Source organism: Narcine bancroftii, chromosome 5, assembly GCF_036971445.1.
Source record: "Narcine bancroftii isolate sNarBan1 chromosome 5, sNarBan1.hap1, whole genome shotgun sequence".
Lineage (NCBI taxonomy): Eukaryota > Metazoa > Chordata > Chondrichthyes > Torpediniformes > Narcinidae > Narcine > Narcine bancroftii.
In genome coordinates, this window is record NC_091473.1 from 113,984,453 (window position 1) to 114,005,762 (window position 21,310).

Below are 21,310 nucleotides of genomic sequence, written 5' to 3' on the forward strand. Positions count from 1 at the left end.
GGTCCTTGTCATGGTAATCCCCAGCTGCAGCGTAACAGAAGACTCTCTGATTTACGGGCTTTTCTTGGGGACGCATACAGTTAGACATCCAGAGCTGCTGAAAGAATATCAACTCGGTGAAAAACGCCTTTTAGTCTGTCCGAAACTTATTCGTCTTTCAGCACTTGCAGATGTTGATGAGGTAATGCTGCGGACTGGCACATACCAGGCTGCAGGAGTACGTACTGAGGGATGCACTGAGGCTTGACGCAGCCAACGTGAGGGCACGGTGGGGAAGAATCACTGTCTAGTTTCCTTCTGTTACTGGGCATTGAAGGGCTGAGACAGAGGTGAAGTCCCACAAACAACAGAGGTAGGAGCGATGACAAGATGTCACAGTGTTGGGCAATGCCGCTAAACAGAAAATTAATGTAACCATATACAGTAATGGAAATATATGGATAGAAGATTAAGGATGGAAAGAAACTTTGAACTTCTTTCGTTTTGAGAATAAAGTCTATTTTTGGTTTAAAATATCCAAAGTGCTGGGTTCAACTTAGTGATGGTCTGATATGAGCCAAAAATTGATTCAGTTGCTTTTTATTAATGCTTCTGAATTTTTCGCAATACTCTAGGGGCGGGAGCGAAAATAGGTGAGCTGAAGGGCCTGTTTCTGTGCTGTATCTCACTATGATTCAATAACTTCACCACTAAGAAACATCAAAATGCAATTGGATTTTCAGAGAAAGATATTTCTGGAGCATTGTAGAATTTTTCTACAATGTAGAATTGTGTGGATTTTTGATGGAAAAGTTGATAGCTATTCAAATTTATGGCCGTGCTCACTTAAATTTGAATACTTGTTAACTTCTTTACACCCTATTAAAAAAAAGTGATGAATTTCAGGGTCTTGCAATATGTTTAACAGCTGGCCTGCTCCTCTTGTATCATCTTCTCTCTATATTGTGTGACTGTCTTGCTATCCAAAATAAATTGACAACTGCATCAATAAATGGGAGGCTTCACCTTAACTCCCTACAGTTTATTTGTATGCCGGAATTTAATGCCACTTTGTAAATCATGAGCTAGTTACATTTTAGACAAGTCTTGATGAATTTCTGTTATAGAAACATATTTTACTTTTATAACCAAGTTTGGTAGAGTTGGGACTAATGGAACTTGGTGGTGATCCTTCAGCTTTGAATGGAAGCCTGTAGCGGCCCGCTGCCGCAGCAATCAGGCCGGCGCTCCAGGCGGCGAGTGCAACCAAAAGCCAGCAGACCGGGGAGTTGCGCCGCAAGCGAACCAGCGGATGAGGGGCTAGGTCAACCTAAAGGCTAGCGACCCCAAAATGTCACTGGCCCCACTGCAAAGCCAACAGACAGGGACAGCACACAGAGAAAGGATTGTTATATAGGAATGTACCTGCATGTGGGAAGCCTGCTTTTGTTATGTGGGCTGTTGCATCAGTAAAGGGGGGAAACAGCGGGAACGTGAACCGTATAAAAGTCGGGCTTGTGCCCCCAATAAAGCAGAGCTGTACCTGACTAAATGTGTGTGTGTGTGTGTGTGTGTGTGTGTGTGGCCCTCCTTGGAAAGCATAAGCCCTAATCATATTTGAACAGGCATTTCTGGAGCAACTGCCTGAAAACATCCAACTGCTCATTGGCAGACACCAACTTCAGCGACCCCTCCCCCCCACCCACCCCAGAAAATCGCAGCACGAGTGGACGTTCTGTGGAAACTGAAAAGAGAGTGCTCAGCATCCATGGGCCTCGTCGCTATACCCCACAGCCCAATCACCCAAGGGAACAGCAGCCCCATGGAGGAGGTGATCCCAATGACCAGTGATGTTTCTATCACCAGAGATAGGGTTCCGGAGCCTGCCGGTGCAGACTACCATGCAGGTTCCAAGGAAACACTGGGGCCAGCCATTACTAATGGCCACGCCAGCTGGCCAACAAGATAGCCTCTTGTACATGTGGGACTGCCAGTCTGGACAGCAATTCCTCGTGGTCTCTGGGGCATAGGTCAGCATCCTGCTTCCGTCAGGACAGGACATCAGGACCCACGCTGAGGGTTGCCAACAACAGCATGATCAGGAACTATGGCACACACAAGGTCCAACTGCAGTTGGGTGGCAGCCTCTTCTTGTGGGTGTTCATGCTGGCCACAGTGGAATAGCCGTTCCTCGGGGCAGACTTCCTGTGCACCCACAGCCTGCTCATGAACCTCAAGGGTCAAAGACTGGTACATGCAAAGACATTCCTGACCTTCCCCTTCAAGGATACCAAGCTTCCAGCACCCCACCTGGACTTGGTGCAGCAATTCATAGATGAGTAAGTCAAGTTCCTGGCCCATTTCCCAGCAGTGCTCACCCCCCCAATTCACCTTGGCGATGCACCAGCACATAGTACAACATCACATCCTCACCCAAGGCCCATTGCTCCACGCACAAGCAAGACATCTTCCCCTGGAGAAGCTCCAGCTGGCGAAGGAGGAATTCAAGAAATTGGAAGAGCTCGGAATAGAATGGTGGTCAGACAGCCCACTGGCTTCTCCCCTGCACATGGTGCCCAAAGCTACTGGGGGTCGGAGACCGTGCGGCGACTACTGCCATCTCAATGAGGCCACAACACCAGATCGATACCCCGTGCCACACATCTAAGACTTTGCAGCCAACCTGCACGAGGCAAAGATCTTCTCCAAAATGGACCGCCAAAGGGGATATCACCAGATCCCGGTCCATCCAGATGATATCCCCAAGACTGCCATCATCACCCCATTTGGCTTGTTCGAATTTCTGCGCAAGTTGTTCGGGTTGAAGAATGCCACACAGTCCTTCCAGCGGCTAATGAACACAGTGGGCCAAGAATTGATGGCACCTTTGTCTACTTGGACGACATCTTTGTGGCAAGCAGGGACCAACAAGAACACTGTGCACCTCTGCAACCTCTACACCCAACACGACCAGGGAACTATGGGAGTTTGTGGGGATGATCAACTTCTACCACAGGTTCACCCCTCAGTCGCCCATATCATATGCCCCTTGTTTACCTGGATGGCGGGCAAGGCAAATGACATAGTGTGGGATGAGGAGTCAGAAGGGGCCTTCGTAAAGGCCAAGGAAGCTCTGGCAGGTGCCGCTCTTTTGGCACACTCCAGGGAAGATGCTCCAATGGCCATGACGGTGGACGCCTCAGGAATGGTGATCAGCAGAGTTCTGGAGCAGCAGATTGAAGGGATTTGGTGACCGCTGGCTTTCTTCAGCAAACATCTGCAACCTCTGGAAATGAAGTACAGCACTTTTGACAGAGAGCTACTGGCACTATACTTGGCCAACCGCCATTTCAGGTATTTCCTCGAGGGCAGGAGTTTTATGGCTTTCACAGACCATAAGCCCCTGACTTTCACCTGGCCAATCGGACCGCTGGTCAGCCTGGCAGCAATGTCACCTGTCTTGCATCTCGGAATAGACTACAGATGTAAGATATGTCTCTGGCAAGGACAATGTGGTGGCTGACGCACTGAACTGACAGAGTATCTATGAGGTAATGAAGGGAGTGGATTTTGTAGCACTGGCGAAGGCACAGCAAGACAACGCGGAGATGCCCCAGTACAGGACAGCCATATTGAGAATGCAGCTCCACGACATCCCAATCGGTGCAGGTAACACCTCCTCCTGTGCAACGTGGCCACTGGCCAGATCAGACCTATCGTCCCAGTGGCTTGGAGATGGCAGGTTTTCAATTCCATCCACGGATTTGCTTACCCATCCATCACGACCACAGTCCGACTGGTGGCCAGCAAATATGTGTGGCATGGACTATGAAAACAGGTCAGCAGGTGGGCAAAGACATGCACATAGTGCCAAACAGCTAAGGTGCAGTGGCACACCAAGACCCCACTGCAGCACTTTGAGCAAAGGTTCGAGCATGTACATGTGGACATAGTAGGACCATTACCAATATCCCAGGGTTTCTGCTGCCTGTTCACCGCTTCACCAGGTGGCCAGAAGCAGTCCCGCTGGTGGACACATCTACAACCATGTGCACCAGAGCCCTCATTTTCTCCTGGATGGCACGGTTCAGGATACCGTCCCACATTATATCAGAGGGGGCCAGTTAACCTCCAGCCTGTGGTTCGATCTCACCAGCCTGTGGGGCACCCAGCTACACCACACAACGGCCTATCACCCACAGTCAAACGGGCTAGTGGAGCACTTCCACAGCCACCTCAAGGCTGCGTTCATGACCAGCTACAAGGACCTAACTGGGTAGACGAGCTACCATGGGCACTGCTGGGGATCTGCACAGCACCCAAGGAGGACCTCAACATCTCTTCAGCCGAACTCATCTACAGGGTTCCATTGGTGGTCCCGGGAGAATTTGTACCGTCACCAGGTAGACAGAAGGATGAAATGGCAGCTCTCCTCTGAAAACTATGGGAAAGAGTCAGAAACCTGGCCCTGACTCCATCTGTCAGGCAGGTGAGGACCAACATACCCAAAGACCTGCAGGACTGTGAATGTGTTTTCATTTGCAGGGGTCCACACCATCCACCACTGCAGAGGCCATACGAGGATCTGTTCTGAGTCGTCCAAAACAATGGAGCCATGTTCAAGTCGGAGGCAAGATAGAGGTCTTTACCACAGGTTAAAGCAGGCACACCTGGATCTGACACGCCCAGTTCAGATGCCAGCATCACGCAAAAGAGGCAGACCACCGAAATTCACAGAGACACTGGCTTTTGGCATTAAGGACAGTTCTGCTGGTGCTGTGGGGGGGGGGCGTGGGGGGGGCGGGGTTATGTTATGGCCATTGCCTTGGTGATCAAGCTAGCACTCTGGCGGTGAGTGCAACCAAAAACCAAGAGAGCACGCATCGGTGCTGGCCCCAGCAAGCGAACTGGCAGATGAGTAACTCGGGCAGCCTAAGGGCCAGCAACCCCAAAATGGTGCTGGCCTCATTGCAAAGCCAACAGACAGGGATAGCGTATGGGGAAGAAGGGATTGTTATATAGGAATGTATCTGCACGTGGGAAACCCACTTTTGTTATGCGGGCCGTTGCGTCAGTAAAGGGGGGGAAATCGCCCCGAACGCAAACCGTATAAGAGTCGGGCTTGTGCTCCCAATAAAGCAGAGCTGTACCTGACTAGACGTGTGTGGGTCTTTCTTCCGAGTAGCGCGCGGCTACAAGCCATCATTTTAAAAGAGGTGGAAGTATTAACATCAATAATGTAAAATGTATTGAAAGAGGAAATTGTGTATTCAATCACAAGTTGATGAAGTAAACAATTTTTTAGTGAATGTGTGAACATTTAACTCGACAATGAAGTTATTAAATGTTTTATAAAGTTTCCTGATGATCTATGATTGTTTGGGCTTATTTACTTTAGCAAGTCCAATAAGCCGAAGACAGAAAAGTTTTAAAAAAATTGTACAGTATTTACAGTTTGTTGACTTAATTGCCTGAATTTAATAGACAAATATTACTGGAAAATCCATTTCATATTTTTGATCTGTATGAAGCAAATAATTTTCTCACTGGGATAGGAAGATTAACTTTGAAAGAAAATTCATTCAAGAGTGTAGTAACCTCTTAAAAAATGTGGGTTGAAATCCTGTGAAATGCTCTTGAGGTTCTGCATGTTGTCCATTCCAACCAACATAAACTAAACAAAATCTTTTGTGACATTTTCAGGAAAAAGCAGATTGTTTCACTGAGATTTGTCTTGTCTTTTATGTGTAATACTCTTGCAGGCAAGGATCTTTCTCAATCAAGTTTCCTCACAAAAACTTGTAAATAACAGTGTGGCTGCGAATCCCTTTAGAGCAGGGCCAACTGTGGTACATTTTTAAACAGCCCGTTGGAATATAGTCTCTCAATCAATTGCACTGTATGTACGTCGCGCTTAGTTTCAATACTAGATGTCGCTGTCATTTTGAACAACTATTCGACCGGCCATTGCAATGTTACTTATTGATGAGAAGATTTACATCTCAGTAAAGATGGAAAATTGCATCTTTTTAGTCATGGTGGGAAAATGAATACTTTTTCACAGAGGTCAAGGGGAAGTGGGTTTGATTTGCAAAGAATCTGTTAACTTTAATAGCTTATCTACAGATTTACACATTTCATCATAATCATTAAGGTGGACACTTGGGCCATGAACTGAATTCACTAAGAGGTGTGGAGGAATGTAAGAGACTGCCTTGTCCCTTGATCTTTTCTCCTGTTCTTATTTTGCACTGCTTTTTTGAATGAGAGTTTTAAAGAGTTAAATTTAAGAGCAGCTGTGGTGCACTGTTAGCCAGAATCAGACTCACACAAGGTAAAGACTGAACAACAGGCTTTAATCCACAAGGACTTCCACAGAGCCGGGCTGGCTGTGGCTGGAGCAACTCTGAGGGAGGCCTCGGGAGGCCAGCGAAGGCTTATATCCCGGAGGGTGATTGATACCCAACTGGGTGGGGCTTGATCCATTCAGGCCGACTGATTGACAGCCGGCCAGGTGTTGTCCTGTCCCCTTTCACTCCTGCAGGTACAGAGGTTGCCCCCTGCAGTAGGCCGGTGGTGTACGACCACAGCAGCAGATACAGAAATGTCTACTGTAGTAGGTTCTCACATTGAAAATAAATACTGTAATGTTAACAGTTAAACTGTTCAGTCATGTTGTAACATTATTTTGAAAGAAAATTAATTTTCGATGGCATAGGGGTTTTCTAGTCTAAAAACACGTTTTCTTGCAATGTAACTGGTTGCAAACTGCCAGCCTTAATGTGACTACTTTATATTTTTTTGGCCTGTGACTACTTATATTTTTCTGTATGTGCTCCACAACCAAAAAGATTTAGCCACCCCTGCTTTAGACCAAGGAAGCAATTGTTTCTATCATTCAAATTCTATTAACTATGTTCAAGTTGGATAACAATCCCACAATTATAGTTCCAAGGAAGTGTCACTAGGTCCTAGTGCATAATGGGAAGTACAATTCACTTTGCTTTCCAGTCACATTTAAATATCAAAATAATACAAGGTCAATAATGTGTGAATGTACATTTATCAGGTACTAATAATTTACTTGGTTTATTCCAGATTGCCAAACATTCACATAGCAGAAAATGAAATATCTTATTCAGGGTGGATGTCCAGAAAGAGTTAGTTTTCTCTGTGATATCTTCTGTATTATAAATTTAATTCTCTCTGGTTACATGCTATCAGTGCAAACACGAGTAACTGATCACAAAAGTATGTATTTCAGAACAGTTTTTATTACAAAAGATTTTACATGCTAAGATTGAGTCAACATATAGTTTCCATCAAGCATGTTGTAGCAACTGAATAATTAAATGAGTTAATTACGTTTAGTAAGAGATAAACACGAACTATTACTGATTGATTAATTTGTTATTTTTTGATAACCAACAAATTGTCATCTTTTTCTTTTCCATAATTCACTTGAAATGAAGAAGAAAATTCAATTTTCAAAACTCCTTAATTTAAGTTGCATACCATCAATGCAGGTCCCACAACTTCCAGCTGCATTGAGGAATAAAATGTCTTTCTCTCATCATTTGAAAACAGTTTAAGTAACAGAACAACATAGAATTTTCTGGAAAAAGTTGACAATAGCTAAAGCTACTTTAAAAGTAAAATATTTCAAAGTGAATTTCTCTTACAATTCTTAAATTATATAAAGGAAAATACAGGTATATGGTGAAAATGAGTATTTCCAAATGATATATCCCATGATTACCACAAAGCCCTGCATTATTCTCCGTTTAACTGCCATTGCCAGGTAGGACCAAGGAGATCTGGCTAAATTTGTAAAAGGTGGGGTGAAGAGCTCCAGGAATTCAATACTTGGATATTTTAGGAAACTTCTACATCAAAATTCTAGAGGGAAAAAATAAGCTTATTTGTTAGATTAACTGTAAGATTACATTTTTCAATTAAAAGGGAAGGGATGTTATACCATTCAGTGGCAGAATCTTCGGAAATGAATAGCTTTGTTTGATACTAATGTGATCAAGCTCAGTCATTTTGGTATAAGCAAACTAGGCTTTGCTTTTGAAAACTGATAACATGCAAGATGTGATCGACCAACTTTTCTCTGATATCTCTAAGGCTTTTCCCAAGCAGTGAGCCAAGTTCTTAGAGGTGAGATCCAGTTTGTTTGAAAGTGAACCCTCTTCGTGCGAGTTCCTTCATTATGCTGGCAATATTCTTGCAGTCATCTGAGGGAGGAAAAAAGATTTTTAAATGTATGCTTTTGGCTGAACTCTTTCCTGTGCAAAGATGAAGCAAACAACATACAAAAACATGTGAACAAAGTAATGAAATCCTCTGCAGATCATTGTTCCATAATTTCCAACACTTTTCTCCAGGTGTTTATCTGCGGCTGACTACCTGAACATCCACGTGCTGGGAATAAAGAATTTATGGAAGGCCTTCGACTCTGAGAAGGAACAGAGCTTTTTTTTCCTCAGTTTGGAACTCAAGTACAGATGGAGGATGTGGTGGGAACTGAATTTAGTTTACTCAGAAGCAAGAATCAGTGCAAGAGTGAGCGAAAGAGGGACACTTTAAAAAGGTGTGCGCTGAGCTGCAAAGTTCTTGAAGTGACGGGAGTTGGAGTGAGAGTTACGGAAAGGGACTGTTTTTAATTAACTAGAGCCAATAAAAGGAAGAGATGCGCTGTGAGAATGGCAAGTACAGGAGTGGGACTTAGAAGCTTGGGCTCAAGAGGCATCTGCAAGCAGAAGCTTCCAGGAAACCATGTAAGACCCTTAAATCTTCCTATTTAAACCACTCAAATATACTGATTGTCAAGTGGACTGGTACTTGAGACTAAACAAAGCAATTAAAAAAGACTTCAAATCACAACTAATTAAATAAAGATATGGTGACAGGCTGTAGCTGTGTGGCGGAGCCTGTTGTAATTCCAGGTGACCACATCAGCAGCAAGTCTTGATTGATCAAGGAAGTTGAGTTCAAAGTTGATGACACAACACAAGGGAGGAGGAGAGTTACCTGGACTCCATATTTCATGGGGCAGTCCCGTCCGTTAGATGAACTGCTTCAAATTTGATCTGTGGTCACAGACAAGAGGTAGGTAAGGAGAGTCAAAAAGGTAGTGTTGGAGGAGCCTCAGCCCTTGAGTGCATCCAGCAGGTCAGGGATTTTTGCTCTGTGTGTGAAAGAGGGGGCTGTAGGTGGGATGAGTGACCTGACTGTGGTTTGACGAAGCATTCAAGAGGGGAAGAGAAATGTGGTAATAGAGAATAGTCACTATTCTCTGGAGCAAGGATCGACAGTCCAAAAGTCTGTGTTGCCTGTCTGGTGCCCGGGTTTAGGACATCTCATCTGACCTGCAGAGGAATTTGGAAGAGGAAGATCCAGTTGTTGTGGTCCATGTGGCTGCCCAATGATCACGGAGAATCAGGGAAGAGGTTCTGCTGAAGGAAGTTTGAGCAGCTTGGGATTGAATTAAAAAGCAGAACCAAAAAGGTAATCTAGATTGCTACCTGAACCTCATGCAACTAAATAGCAAAGGAGTAAATACAAGTAGGATAAAATTAAAGGGAAGGAGAATGCAGGAGAGGTTTTGAAGTCTTGAGAAGAAAAGATAGGACCGAAAGTTTATTATTGGGGGATTCATTCGGGCTGTTTTTTTCCCCACAGAGAGTTGTGGGTACCTGCAATGCATTTACAAGGGGTGATGGAGGAGATTGGAACAATAGTGGCATTAAAGAGACACTTGGACAGGCATGTAAATTAGAGAGTAATGAGGTAGGGAGGATTACGGTTTTTATTTGTTGTATTGTATTGTTCTATGTTCTTAAAAAATTTAAACTCCGGCATGATATTGAAGGTGTTGTATTTAAATGGATGCAGTGTACTAAAGGTGGATGAGCATAAAGATAGATATTGGCAGGTGTGACATTGTGGGCATAACGGAGACATGGCTGAAGGAAGATCACAGTTGGGAACTAAACATCCAAGGATACTCATCGTATCCAAAAGACAGGCAGGTGGGCAGAGGGGGCTGGTAAAAGCTGTAATCAAATCCTTATTAAGGATGGTCATAAGTTCAGAGGATGTAGAATCCTTGTGGGTAGAATGAAGGGATAGGTCTGGTCCTTGGTTGGGACTTTAAATTGGAGAAAGGCCAAGTTTGATAGAATCAGAATGTATCTGGCAACTGTAGATTAGGATAGGTTGTTTACTGACAAAAGTGCAGTTGATAAGTGGGAAGCCTTCAAAGGTGAAAATTTGACAGTACAAAATATCTGTGTTCTTGTCAGGATTAAAAGGCAACACTAATTGGTAATAACAAACCTTGGTTCTCCCAAGATATTTAGGCCCTGATTGAGAAGAAGGAGGGGGCATATCATAGATATTGGCAGCAAGGAACAGATGGGGTACTTGAGGAGTATAAGAAATGCATGGAAACACTAGAAGTAAATCAGGAGAGCTAAAGGAAGGCATGAGCTTTCTCTGGCATACAGGGTGAAGAAAAATTCCAAAGGGCTATAGATTTATTAAGAGCTAAAGAATACCAAGGGTCAAATTTGGTCTTCTTCAAGATTAAGAGTGCTCATCGTGTACAGAGCAGAAAGATGGGGGAGATTTTAAATCCATCTATAATTACTTGGAAGACAGACTCTGATTCGTGTTTGAGCGTAGCATGGATGTGTCCCAGTTCACCTATTGTAGCGACAGGTCTACGGTGGATGCCATCTCACTGGCTCTACACAAAGCCCTGGAACACCTGGACAGTAAAGATGCATTCATCAGGATGCTCTTTATTGACTACAGTTCAGCACTTAACACCATCATCCCTTCAACTACTGAGCAGGACTCAACACCACATCGTGTAATTGGATTCTTGATTTCCTCACCTACAGACCACAATTAGTAAGGATTGGTAAGAATATCTCCTCCACAATCTCCATTAGTACCGGAGAATCACAGGCTGTGTTCTTAGCCCCCTGCTCTACTCACTTTACACCCACAACTGTGTGGCTTGGTACAACAATAACATGATCTACAAATTAGCTGACAATACCACTATAGAGGGTTGCATAAAGAAAGGTTATGAGTCAACATATAGGAGGGAGATTGAACATTTGGCTGACTGGTGCACTAGCAACAACCTTGCACTCAATGTCACCAAAATCCAGTGATCATTGGGAGAATCAGAGGTGGAGAAGGTGAAAATTTTAAGTTCTTGGGAGTGACTATCTCGGAGGATCTTTCCTGGACCGAACACACTAAAGGCATCATGAAGAAAGTCTGTCTGCGTCCCTATCTCCTCAGGAATTTGTGGAGCTTTTAGTATGACACCAGAAACCCCAGAAAATTTCTACAGATGTGAGATGAAAAATTTTCTGACTGGCTACATCATGGTCTGGTATGTAGACACCAATATCCCTGAGCGTAAAGCCCTGCAAAAGGTATTGGACACAGCCCAGGACATTACGGGCACAGCCCTCCCCACTATGGAGGACACCTGCAGGGAATGCTACCATAAGAGAGCAGCCACAATTATCAAGGATCCACACCACCCAGCATGCTCTATTCTCACTGCTGCCATCATGAAAGAAGTCTAGATGCCACAAGACTCGCACCACCAGGTTCAGGAACAGCTGCTTCCCTTCCACCATCAGACTCCTCAACGACAAACTCAATCAGGGACTCATCTAAGGGCCCTTACATGTGCACTTTATTGATTTTTTTCAAATATTCTCTCTCCATATTGCACAGTTGGTTTGTTTATATTTGTTATCGGTTTACAGTTCTTTATTTGTTTACATGTATACGCTGTTATTTTTTGTACTACCAATAAGTAGTAATTCTGCCTCGCCCGCAGAAAAAGAATCCTAGATTTGTATGTGATGTAATTATGTACTCTGTGACAGATTATATTTTATATTGTATATAGATATGATTTATAGGAGATAAATTGTGGCAGATTTTTTAGTGTAGGTCACATGCACTTAAAAACAAACCTCATTTAAAATGCCAGAGCTCTGCTCAAGCCAGACAGTTCAGGCACCAAGTGCCTTTGCACAAACTTTGAAAAATGCCTATAAGGACTTCACATGCTGTGGAGTAATGGATTATTGTTTTGGAAAGCAATAGATGAATGAACTCAGAAGATTAGGTTTGGAGTTCCAGTCTGTCTGAGTGCAGCCAGTAATCTCCTCTTGTATGCTCTACAAGGGCTTTAACCAGGCGGAACTAAGAATTCACAACCCATCTTCAAAATGTTTTTTTTTCCACAAGCCGGTCACATTCCAGTCCCAGCTGCTGCTGAACTGAATTCTTTCTCTCTCACACTCTGAGAAAACCACATGACCCTCTTAGAACAGCCAATTGCACTCAGACAGATTGCGGCTCAGGATCTAATGTTCTGAGTGCATTCATCTGTTATTTCAGGCCTGAACCCTTCTTCAAGGAATACTGAGTTCCTCCACAATTTTGGTGGGCTTTTAACTAAAATCACAGTGTCTGCAGACTTTTGTGTTTCACTTAGATATCCTAAGTGACCAGATATACATATACAGGAGCTAAATAGGGATTAGTCAACATGGCTTTGTGTGATAGATTGTGTTTAACAAATCTTGAGTTTTTTGAGGAGGTTACTAGGAAAGATGACAAAGGAAAGGATGTGGATGTTGTCTACATGGACTTTAGTAAAGTCTTTGACAAGGTCCCACAAGCGAGGTTTATCAAGAAGGTTCAGTTGCTTGACATCCAGGATAATAGATCTAAGAAATCTACAGCACAGAACAGGCCCTTCAGCCAACAGTGTTATGCCTACCTAATAACCTATTCTTAACTACAGCCTAGAATTTCCCTACTATATCACCTTCAGTTCCATGTACCTATCTCTTTGGCTTGGCTTCGCGGACGAAGATTTATGGAGGGGGTAAAAAGTACCTATCTAATAGTCTCTTAAAAGATCCTATTGTACCTGCCTCCATCACTATTGCATTCCTCTAGTACTTACTCCCAAGCATCTTAAAACTGTGCCCCCTTTTGTTAAGCATTTCAGTCCTGGGAATAAACCTCTGGCCAACCACACAATCATTACTTTGTGCACCTCATCCTCTGTCACTCCTAGGAGAAAATACCAAATTCATTCATCCTCTTCAATCCAGACAAACTCTTTGTAAATCTCCTTGGCACCCTCTCTGTACCATCCACATCTTTCCTGTAATGAAGATGAGGTAGTATATTGGATTACCCTCTCTGTACCATCCACATCTTTCCTGTAATGAAGATGAGGTAGTATATTGGATTAGACATTGGCTTTGAGGGAGAAGCCAGAGAGTGCTAGTAGAAGATTGCCTCTCTGACTGGAGGCCTGTGACTACTGGTGTGCCTCAGGAATCAGTGCTGGGTTCATCTACACCAACAATTTCAATGAAAATCTGGTAGAATTTGCAGATGACACTAATATTGGGAATATAGTAGTCTGTGAGGAAGGCTCCCAAGGTTCGCCGTGGGATCTGAACCAATTTGAAAATGGGCTCTAAAGTGGAAGATGGAAATTAATACAAACAAGTGGAAGATGTTGCACTTTGGGAAGATGAACCAGGGTAGGACTTGCAGGGTAGGGAACTGCAGAGTGTTCTGGGAACATAATTCCTTGAAACTGGCATCGCAGGTAGATAGTATCCCAAAGAAAGATTTTGGTACATTGGAGTTCACAAATCAAAGTATTGAGTGCAAGGGTAGAGATGTTGAAGTGTACAAGACATTGGAAAGAGTAGGATTGTAAGTGTTAAGATTCATAAAGCAGGTTATAAAACATATTACTGTGTCACAAAATGTTCAATGCTAGCAAGCAGCAAGGAAATCCAAGTATAGGTTGTGTGTCAAATTGAAAAGCAAGTTTTTAGGGGATTACCTTTAGACCCAACATCAGGATGGAAGAAATTCAGATATATGCCTTCTTGCATGTGCCTTTGAGATTGGCACAGAGAAGATACTGCCAAATTCTGTTAGTCGATGAGGCTTTCTCATTACACATAATGTGGATAACCATTACACTCAGGTAAGAAGCTGGCTAAGTATTCTTATCTTTTGATAAACTTCCTCTTTTGCTTAGATCTCCTCACTTATTATGTGCTATGGTGTTAGGGAAGACCAGCTGAATTAAGATCAATTACTGCATTGCTTTTCATTTTACAGTCAAATACACGGTCAGCTAAATCACTATATACAGTTAGCAGGCATGGAAGATGAAGTGCATTTGACTTTCACAGCTTCAAGAAAGTGTTCACAAATGTCCAATGAAAAGATTTCTGTTAACTGCTATCCAAGTGAGTTTGCTTATTGAGTAATCTTAATTGGGTATTTAAAAAATTGTTTCAAGTAATTTACAATTGCAGCTTGTCCTGTTTTCCAATTTAAAGCCTCACCTGGAAGTTGAAAATTACAAACTAAAACCTGTCCTTCATCAGCTATGGAATTAATCAAGAAAGTATGCAGATGTTTGGGTCAAGTACCATACAGAAATGTGCTGGAGAAACTCAACAGGATATGCAGCATCCATAGGTATACCTGACAAAGGGCCCAGGCTGAAACTTGGTTACCCTTTACTTCCTATAGATGCTGTGTGTGATGTTTCTTTTATTGTAGATATAGTACTATCATGACCTCGTGGAGGCATCCATTTTGAATCTACCCCGAGCTGCAAGAACTTGTCAGTCTCCCTCTAGTGGTCAGGATTATTACTTGCACTCTATCATTACTGTGTGGGACCTGCTGAATTTCTCCAGCACATTTGTGTACTGCCTTGATCAGCTATTATGGTGCAGCATTTAATGCCACAGCCTCACAGCTCCAGTAAGCTGAGTTTGATCTTGAGGTCAGTTGCTATCTGTATGGAATTTGCGATCATGTGATTCTCCCCTTCCCCACCCCCCCCCCCCCCCAAGATTCTTGACATTCCTCCCACATTCTAAAGATGTGTTGGTAGGTCAATTGGCTACTGTAAATTACCTCTTGGTGTAGGTGAATGGCAAAAAAAAGAATTAAAGGGGAGTTGATGAGTGTGTGAGGGAGAATAGTGGTATTGGAAAATAAGACAACGGAATTTCTTCCCTAGAGCCAGCATGGCTCCATGGTATTATTCAGCATCGTTACAAGCTGAATGGGCGTTACACTAATTGCTATGCCAACCGTGCCACCCTAGCCAACCTCCTCTGACCTAAATTTAGAAATGACGCTTTTGATTCTGAAGTTAAAATAGTTAATACAAATTATGAACAGGAGGTTTGTGAGAGACTAATTGCCCTCTTCTACTACTCGGAACAACAACTCATAGGTCCATCTTGTCTTCCGGCCAGCGAGCTCTCTGCTCTATTGATTGTCTACTGGTCCTGCACACTCTGACTTACTTTATAATCAATTATCCAGAAAATAATTTCCGTGAATTTTGAACATGAGAGTCAGACATTTCTCCCTAAAACCAAATGCCCCATTCGCCCTCTCTGAACAAAATCTTGATCCATTTAATTGAGTCAGAATAACTCTCTTCTCTTGTTTACGTACTTTGCTTCCCATTGATACAGCTCACCTCAACTATTATTTCTGGTAGCAATCCCATTCTAATTACTCTCTGGGCGAAGACGTTTCTTCCAAAAGCCCTATTTGTTTTAATGATTTTCATGTCATTAATTTGCAAATATAGTTGACACCACTGCTAATTATAATTTAGAAAATAGTGATGACTTGCTATAGTCAATGAAGAACTTCTCACAGTACTTCTAATTTTAAAAAAAATTTAGATAAACAGCGCGGTAACAGGCCATTTCAGCCCACCAGTCCTTGCCACCCAATTTACACCAAATTAACCTTCAACTCCTGGTATGTTTTGAACAGTGGGAGGAAACCTGGAGACCCCGGGGAAAACCCACGCAGACATGGGGAGAAGATCGTTCCGATCGCTGGTGCTGTAAAGGTGTTGCACTAATTGCTATGCCAACCGTGCCGCCCTAGCCAACCTTCTCTGACCTAAATTTAGAAATTACGCTTTTGATTCTGAAGTTAAAAATAGTTAATACAAATTATGAACAGGAGGTTTGTGAGAGACTAGTTGCCCTCTTCTACTACTCGGAACAACAACTCATAGGTCCATCTTGTCTTCTGGCCAGCGAGCTCTCCGCTCTATTGATTGTCTACTGGTCCTGCATGCTCTGACTTACTTTATTAATCAATTATCCAGAAAAATTGCATCTACAAAGAATACCCTCATCTAATTTCTTTGTTAATACTGTACTTCAAATAAATTTCCGTTAGGAAAAACCTTTCCTTCTTAAATCCATGTGACCGTGGGGGCCTAGACTTGTTGCAGAGGGTGGTGGAGACTAGATCATTAGCAGGAAGTAGATAAAGGGGAATGGAGAACTGGCATCGAAGAGAAGGCAAAACCGAGGGCAGATCGAAGGAGGGCTGAGTGGCCTATCCCTGTTCTTATTCTCTAACGTCCTTTTGTCCTTTATGTACATTCCATCCTGCCTGTTTGTGCCTGACATGGAGCACTCTCTCCAGTATTCTGTGAAGGAACCCTGCAAGTTGGAATTTGTGGTGGCGGATCAGTAGGGAGTTGCATTAATGCTGTTCTTACTCCATCAAAAATGAACCTCTTCCCTCAAAGCCAAGGATACCCTTCCATCTGCTTTCATTCGTTCCTTTTACTCTAATTGGTGCTGTGAAAATTTGACCACTTTCAACTGGCATTATGTCTACAAATAGTATTAATACTAAAATTAAGCCCAACGATTGACTTTAAATTAAAACAATGGGGTAAGTAATGCTTAATTTTGCTGGGAAAAAGATGGCTACATTTTTCACCCAAAACCTTTAAGTATGGTCAATAACAATAAATCAATGGCATATAATTTACATTCCTGATTCTGGATATGCCATAAGATATTGTTAGTTGTTCCACAACTAGGTTTGCCTAGAATTTGCACATCCATTCAAAATCTGTCAGCACCCATTTCCCACTCCCTCTCCATCAGATTTTGCTTTGCACTGCAATCCTCGATCAACCTTTTGCAGCACACTACTTTGCCCAGTAAACCCTCAACAAACCCTTCATAGCCATCTAAGAGAAAAGTCCTTAAGCTATTGATCATGGGAAGCTGTCATCAATTTGTTTGTTTTCATCAAGGAGTACACAACACTCTAGTGAGAGTTTTAAGGTTTCTCAAATGTGTGTTGAATGTTTTCCCAAATAAATGTGTGTTGAATGTTTTCCCAAATATTTGTTTGTTTTCATCAAGGAGTACACAACACTCTCGTGAGAGTTTTAAGGTTTCTTAAATGTGTGTTGAATGTTTTCCCAAATATTTTGTTTGAGCCTGTCTCTGGTTAAAAAGTCATGGGATTTAATTATGATAATGTCAAGTGTTATTTCAGTGACAGTAAATTAATACCTAAAATAGCATAAGTAATATATCACAATATATGCATGAATAGCAATTTAATATTTATTTTAGCTCCTCCTAAAGTGTTTGATTTCCCTGAGGTGCCCGATGATAACGCTTTCTGTTTTATGGATCATTATCATGTGATACTGAATATTCTCTGCTGCATCCCAAGTTTGAATTTGGCACTGGATGATTTACTGGACCTATAGCTATATATCATTTCTCAAGTCTTGAAACAATGAAACACTGTCAAAAAGAAAATTTCAGTTATTTCAGCTACAAATTGGTGAAGCATTTGAAAATTGGGTATAGCAGCTATGAAGGGCCAAAGGCCTGCCTGCATAAGAGAAGGATTCTTCCTCCTCTAAAGAACAATGTAAATGAAAAGGCACTTGCCAATGAATTGGAGCTGGATACCTTCAGGCTTCGGCAGAGCTGAAAAAATGTAACTCACCAGCTTACATTTATTTTAATTTTACTGTGCTCACCCACCCATCTCCAATTCATTATTGCCTTTGCTTCGCTTCATCTGATCCACTATTGAATCAGTGGATCTTTTTGGAGCTATTCTCTACCCTTACTGACTGGTTCATTGTCTTTACAAAAGTTGTATTTTATTTCATTTTAAAGAATAGATTTCTCCACGTGAAAGATAATAATTTGGAGAAAAGTGGAAAGTTAATTGAGACCACATCAAAAAATTATCATATTCACAAATTAGCAACAACTTAAATGCTTTCTACATCAGAGAGAGGCAAATCTTCGATTTTTTAAAAAATGTCTGAACATTTTCTGTAGCTCCTGTTGTAAGCCTTTGAGTTTGCTTAATTGTGTGATTTTACCTCAAATGTATGAAGCAAAATGACTCTTAACCTGAGATTTTCTTTGCTTAAATGAAAGCATAAGACTTCCTTTATGGGTGGATATATCCTCAACCCCACCCTCACAACATCCATCCTTTCTGTCAAAAGATGAAATCACAAATGATCTTTTTTTTGTATCGGAATATATATTTGATATTTAATTTAAACATTTAGCAACTCAGCAGATTGTGAAGGGCAGCACATATTGGTTCTTTATTCCCAACCTTTAATGTACCAAAAGCAAATTTGAGGTTTAGATCATAATATAAAACTGAATGACTAATTTTGAAAAATGCTGACATTAACTAGTGCAATAATGTCAAAACAAATATTCATGTTTCAGTTGTATTATTGGCTTGTGGGTTAATTGAGAAGCAATCTATTTGCAGCTTGTGAATCAACAACAGTTTTGAATATCAGTTTTGGCTGATATTTGCCTGCATGTGTTGTGAAGATGACAAGAAATCAAAACCAGCTGATGCATCATGTTTGAAAATGAAGAGACATGGGCCTACAAATTTATTTCAGGACCATGCGGTTACCAGCAGAACATGCAATAAGGGAGCATTTCACATCATTCCAAAAATTCAGCCAGGTGCATGTTGTAAGTGTTAACTGAGGTTCCAGTATCAGACGTGCACTATGTGTCATTATTGCCCATTCAACACTGCTTTTGGAGTGCTGCCAGAGAAATTAATTAATGTTCCAGGAGTACACATAATTTCACAGAAAGTGTCAGGCTAAAACCCCCACAGTATCCAATGATCTTCAGTTTACCTAGCTATCTTCCCCTCCAATCCCAAGACCCCTAAACCAGCTTTTATGATGGAACTTTTGCTCTGCTCTCCTTGACCCCATTCACTCCTCTAATCTCCTGCCTTCTCTCCCAGTTGTCCCCTATCATCAACTAGCTGAGCTGACCAGTGCATTTTTATTTCCTAAGATGCGTCACATCAATTCTGAAGTATCTGAGTCCTAGGAGCTATTGAAAGAGTGGGTTTCTTTATTGTCCAACTCTAAGGGCAAAACAGATGTTCAATCATCTTTTTGTGTGATGAACAGATTGCAGAAAGTGCAATCTGAGAAGCAATGAATCAATGCAAATGTATTTTGTCACATGTGGTTACAGTATTTTAAAATTTTAGAAAATTTAAAAAAAAAGCAAATCATATATTGCTAAACATATTCTTTACAACCGAAAGCTGGGTGCTTACAACTTATTTAGAATTGATTTGAATTTCCCAGACACATTTTTATTAAAAAATGACCAAGTTCATTAATAAAAACTCTTGATGGATCACAGGATGTCAATTTAAAGCAAGGCTGCCTAGTTTAGCTATAAAACAATATTTAAAACTTTTACTTAAAATAAGCTTCTGTCAACTCAATGTTAATTCGAGAGTTTAAATAATTTTCTTTGCATGAGAGGGACTTTGTAAAATTAAAACATACTCTCATAAGCAGTTGAATCACAGATAACCAAAGAAATATGAAAGATGCAGAAAGAAGATATAGCCAGAGAAAGGATAAGTAAATTAGTATTTTCATTGACCTCAGTCACTGTAAAATTCACAACTCATCAGAGATTGAGATAAAATTTGGGTGTCAAAAACATTTTTACCTCTGTTGCCTTTAAAACATATTTTCTCCAACTATCTGAACTGCAAATTTATTTGTTTTACTTATTAGTGATTAAGGTTGATTTTTCTTGATACTTCCATATTCTGTGTTAGATAATACAAGTGTGTGCAAGGAGATCATAATAATAAACTGCAACGTGTCCAAAAATCTTCAGAATTCACATACTACTGTGGTCATTTGGTCATTCTACTGTGATCCAACTTAACATAAAACTATTACATTGGCGACACCTATGAAACAATTTTTAGTGAAATTGATTTAATACATCCTTTCCAATGTGTGAATTTTTCAATTTTATTTTTTCAACAAACAAAAGCATTAAATAATATGGATAAAAGGATGCTGGAAAAAGATCAAAGGAAAATTAAAAACCTAACATCAAAACTGAAACACTTCGCATGTTCACTAAAAATGTGATCAGTATTCACAAGCAGAAGCAACTCAGCTAGATGTTTAAAATAACTCTGAAATTGCCAGAAAAAAATTGGGCTCTTAAAAGGGTTTTTAATATCTAGTATAACAATACTCTAGTTGGTACAATGCAATTTTATGGAGCTGGAACAGCAGTGTGTAATTCTTTTCTTGATGAAGCTGAGAGAGAAGTGATTCTTCTCCTCTATTCGGGACAGTACAATCCTGTTGGATTATATTTTAGTGTGGAGGCTTGATGTCTCCATTTCATTATGGTGCAGTAATCTATCATGCTTTTACCGTAAGGGTGACTTTGCCCAGCTGTGTGTGGCAGACTATAGTGGTGCCATATTGAAAAAAATCAAAATGAATGGTATGGGGGAAGAGCTTTGCATCACCACTGATCTGAAGATGATAAAGACACACCGACATCCATCTCTTCACTGTAAATTCAGAGAGTATTTTATAATCAAGCCCTGGCAATAATAATGTGAAATTAGGTCTCTCTATCAAAGGGGAGGCCTTTTAATCATAGCTTAAAGGGTGCTGCACTGTTTATCATAATTGAACTGTATCTGAGCTAATTGTAGCCATATTTCAATGTCCTGATGCACAAGTGATGCTGTATGTTAGCCTTGTGTTTGATTGAACCAAGCCAAAGTTGAGACAATGAATGCCTTAGGTATAAAGTGAAAGTAGACATGTACTAAGTGATATAGGGGCTTTCAATCTTTCCATTAGTGGCAAGGATTTCTTTCTGAACAATCTGGCTTCTTTTTAACCCTTGAGCAGTGAGGTTTTAAAAAAATAAAATCTGTCTTACAGATCAGTTCCCGTTCAATGAAAAAGGTCTTGTAACCAGTGCAGTACCAGTACAGTGAGGGGCATTTCCAGGATTGTATTGAATGTTATGAATTCTTGAATTATGACACTTTGGGAGAAAGTGAAACCAAACCAATT

The 21,310-nt window shown here is 41.4% G+C and overlaps 1 protein-coding gene across 2 annotated transcripts in view; it reads right to left on the bottom strand.

Moving 5' to 3' along the window:
- Positions 1-7,235: 7,235 nt before the first annotated feature.
- Positions 7,236-21,310, bottom strand: part of LOC138763888 (ERI1 exoribonuclease 3-like) — a 453,927-nt gene continuing 439,852 nt past the window's right edge. The window contains exon 8 of one of the 2 annotated variants that reach the window (XM_069938825.1): positions 7,236-8,219. In XM_069938825.1, coding sequence (XP_069794926.1) covers positions 8,137-8,219 — 83 coding nt within the window. In that variant the 3' untranslated portion in view covers positions 7,236-8,136. The remainder of the gene's footprint in view (positions 8,220-21,310) is intronic. The other variant, XM_069938823.1, reaches the window with a different exon arrangement.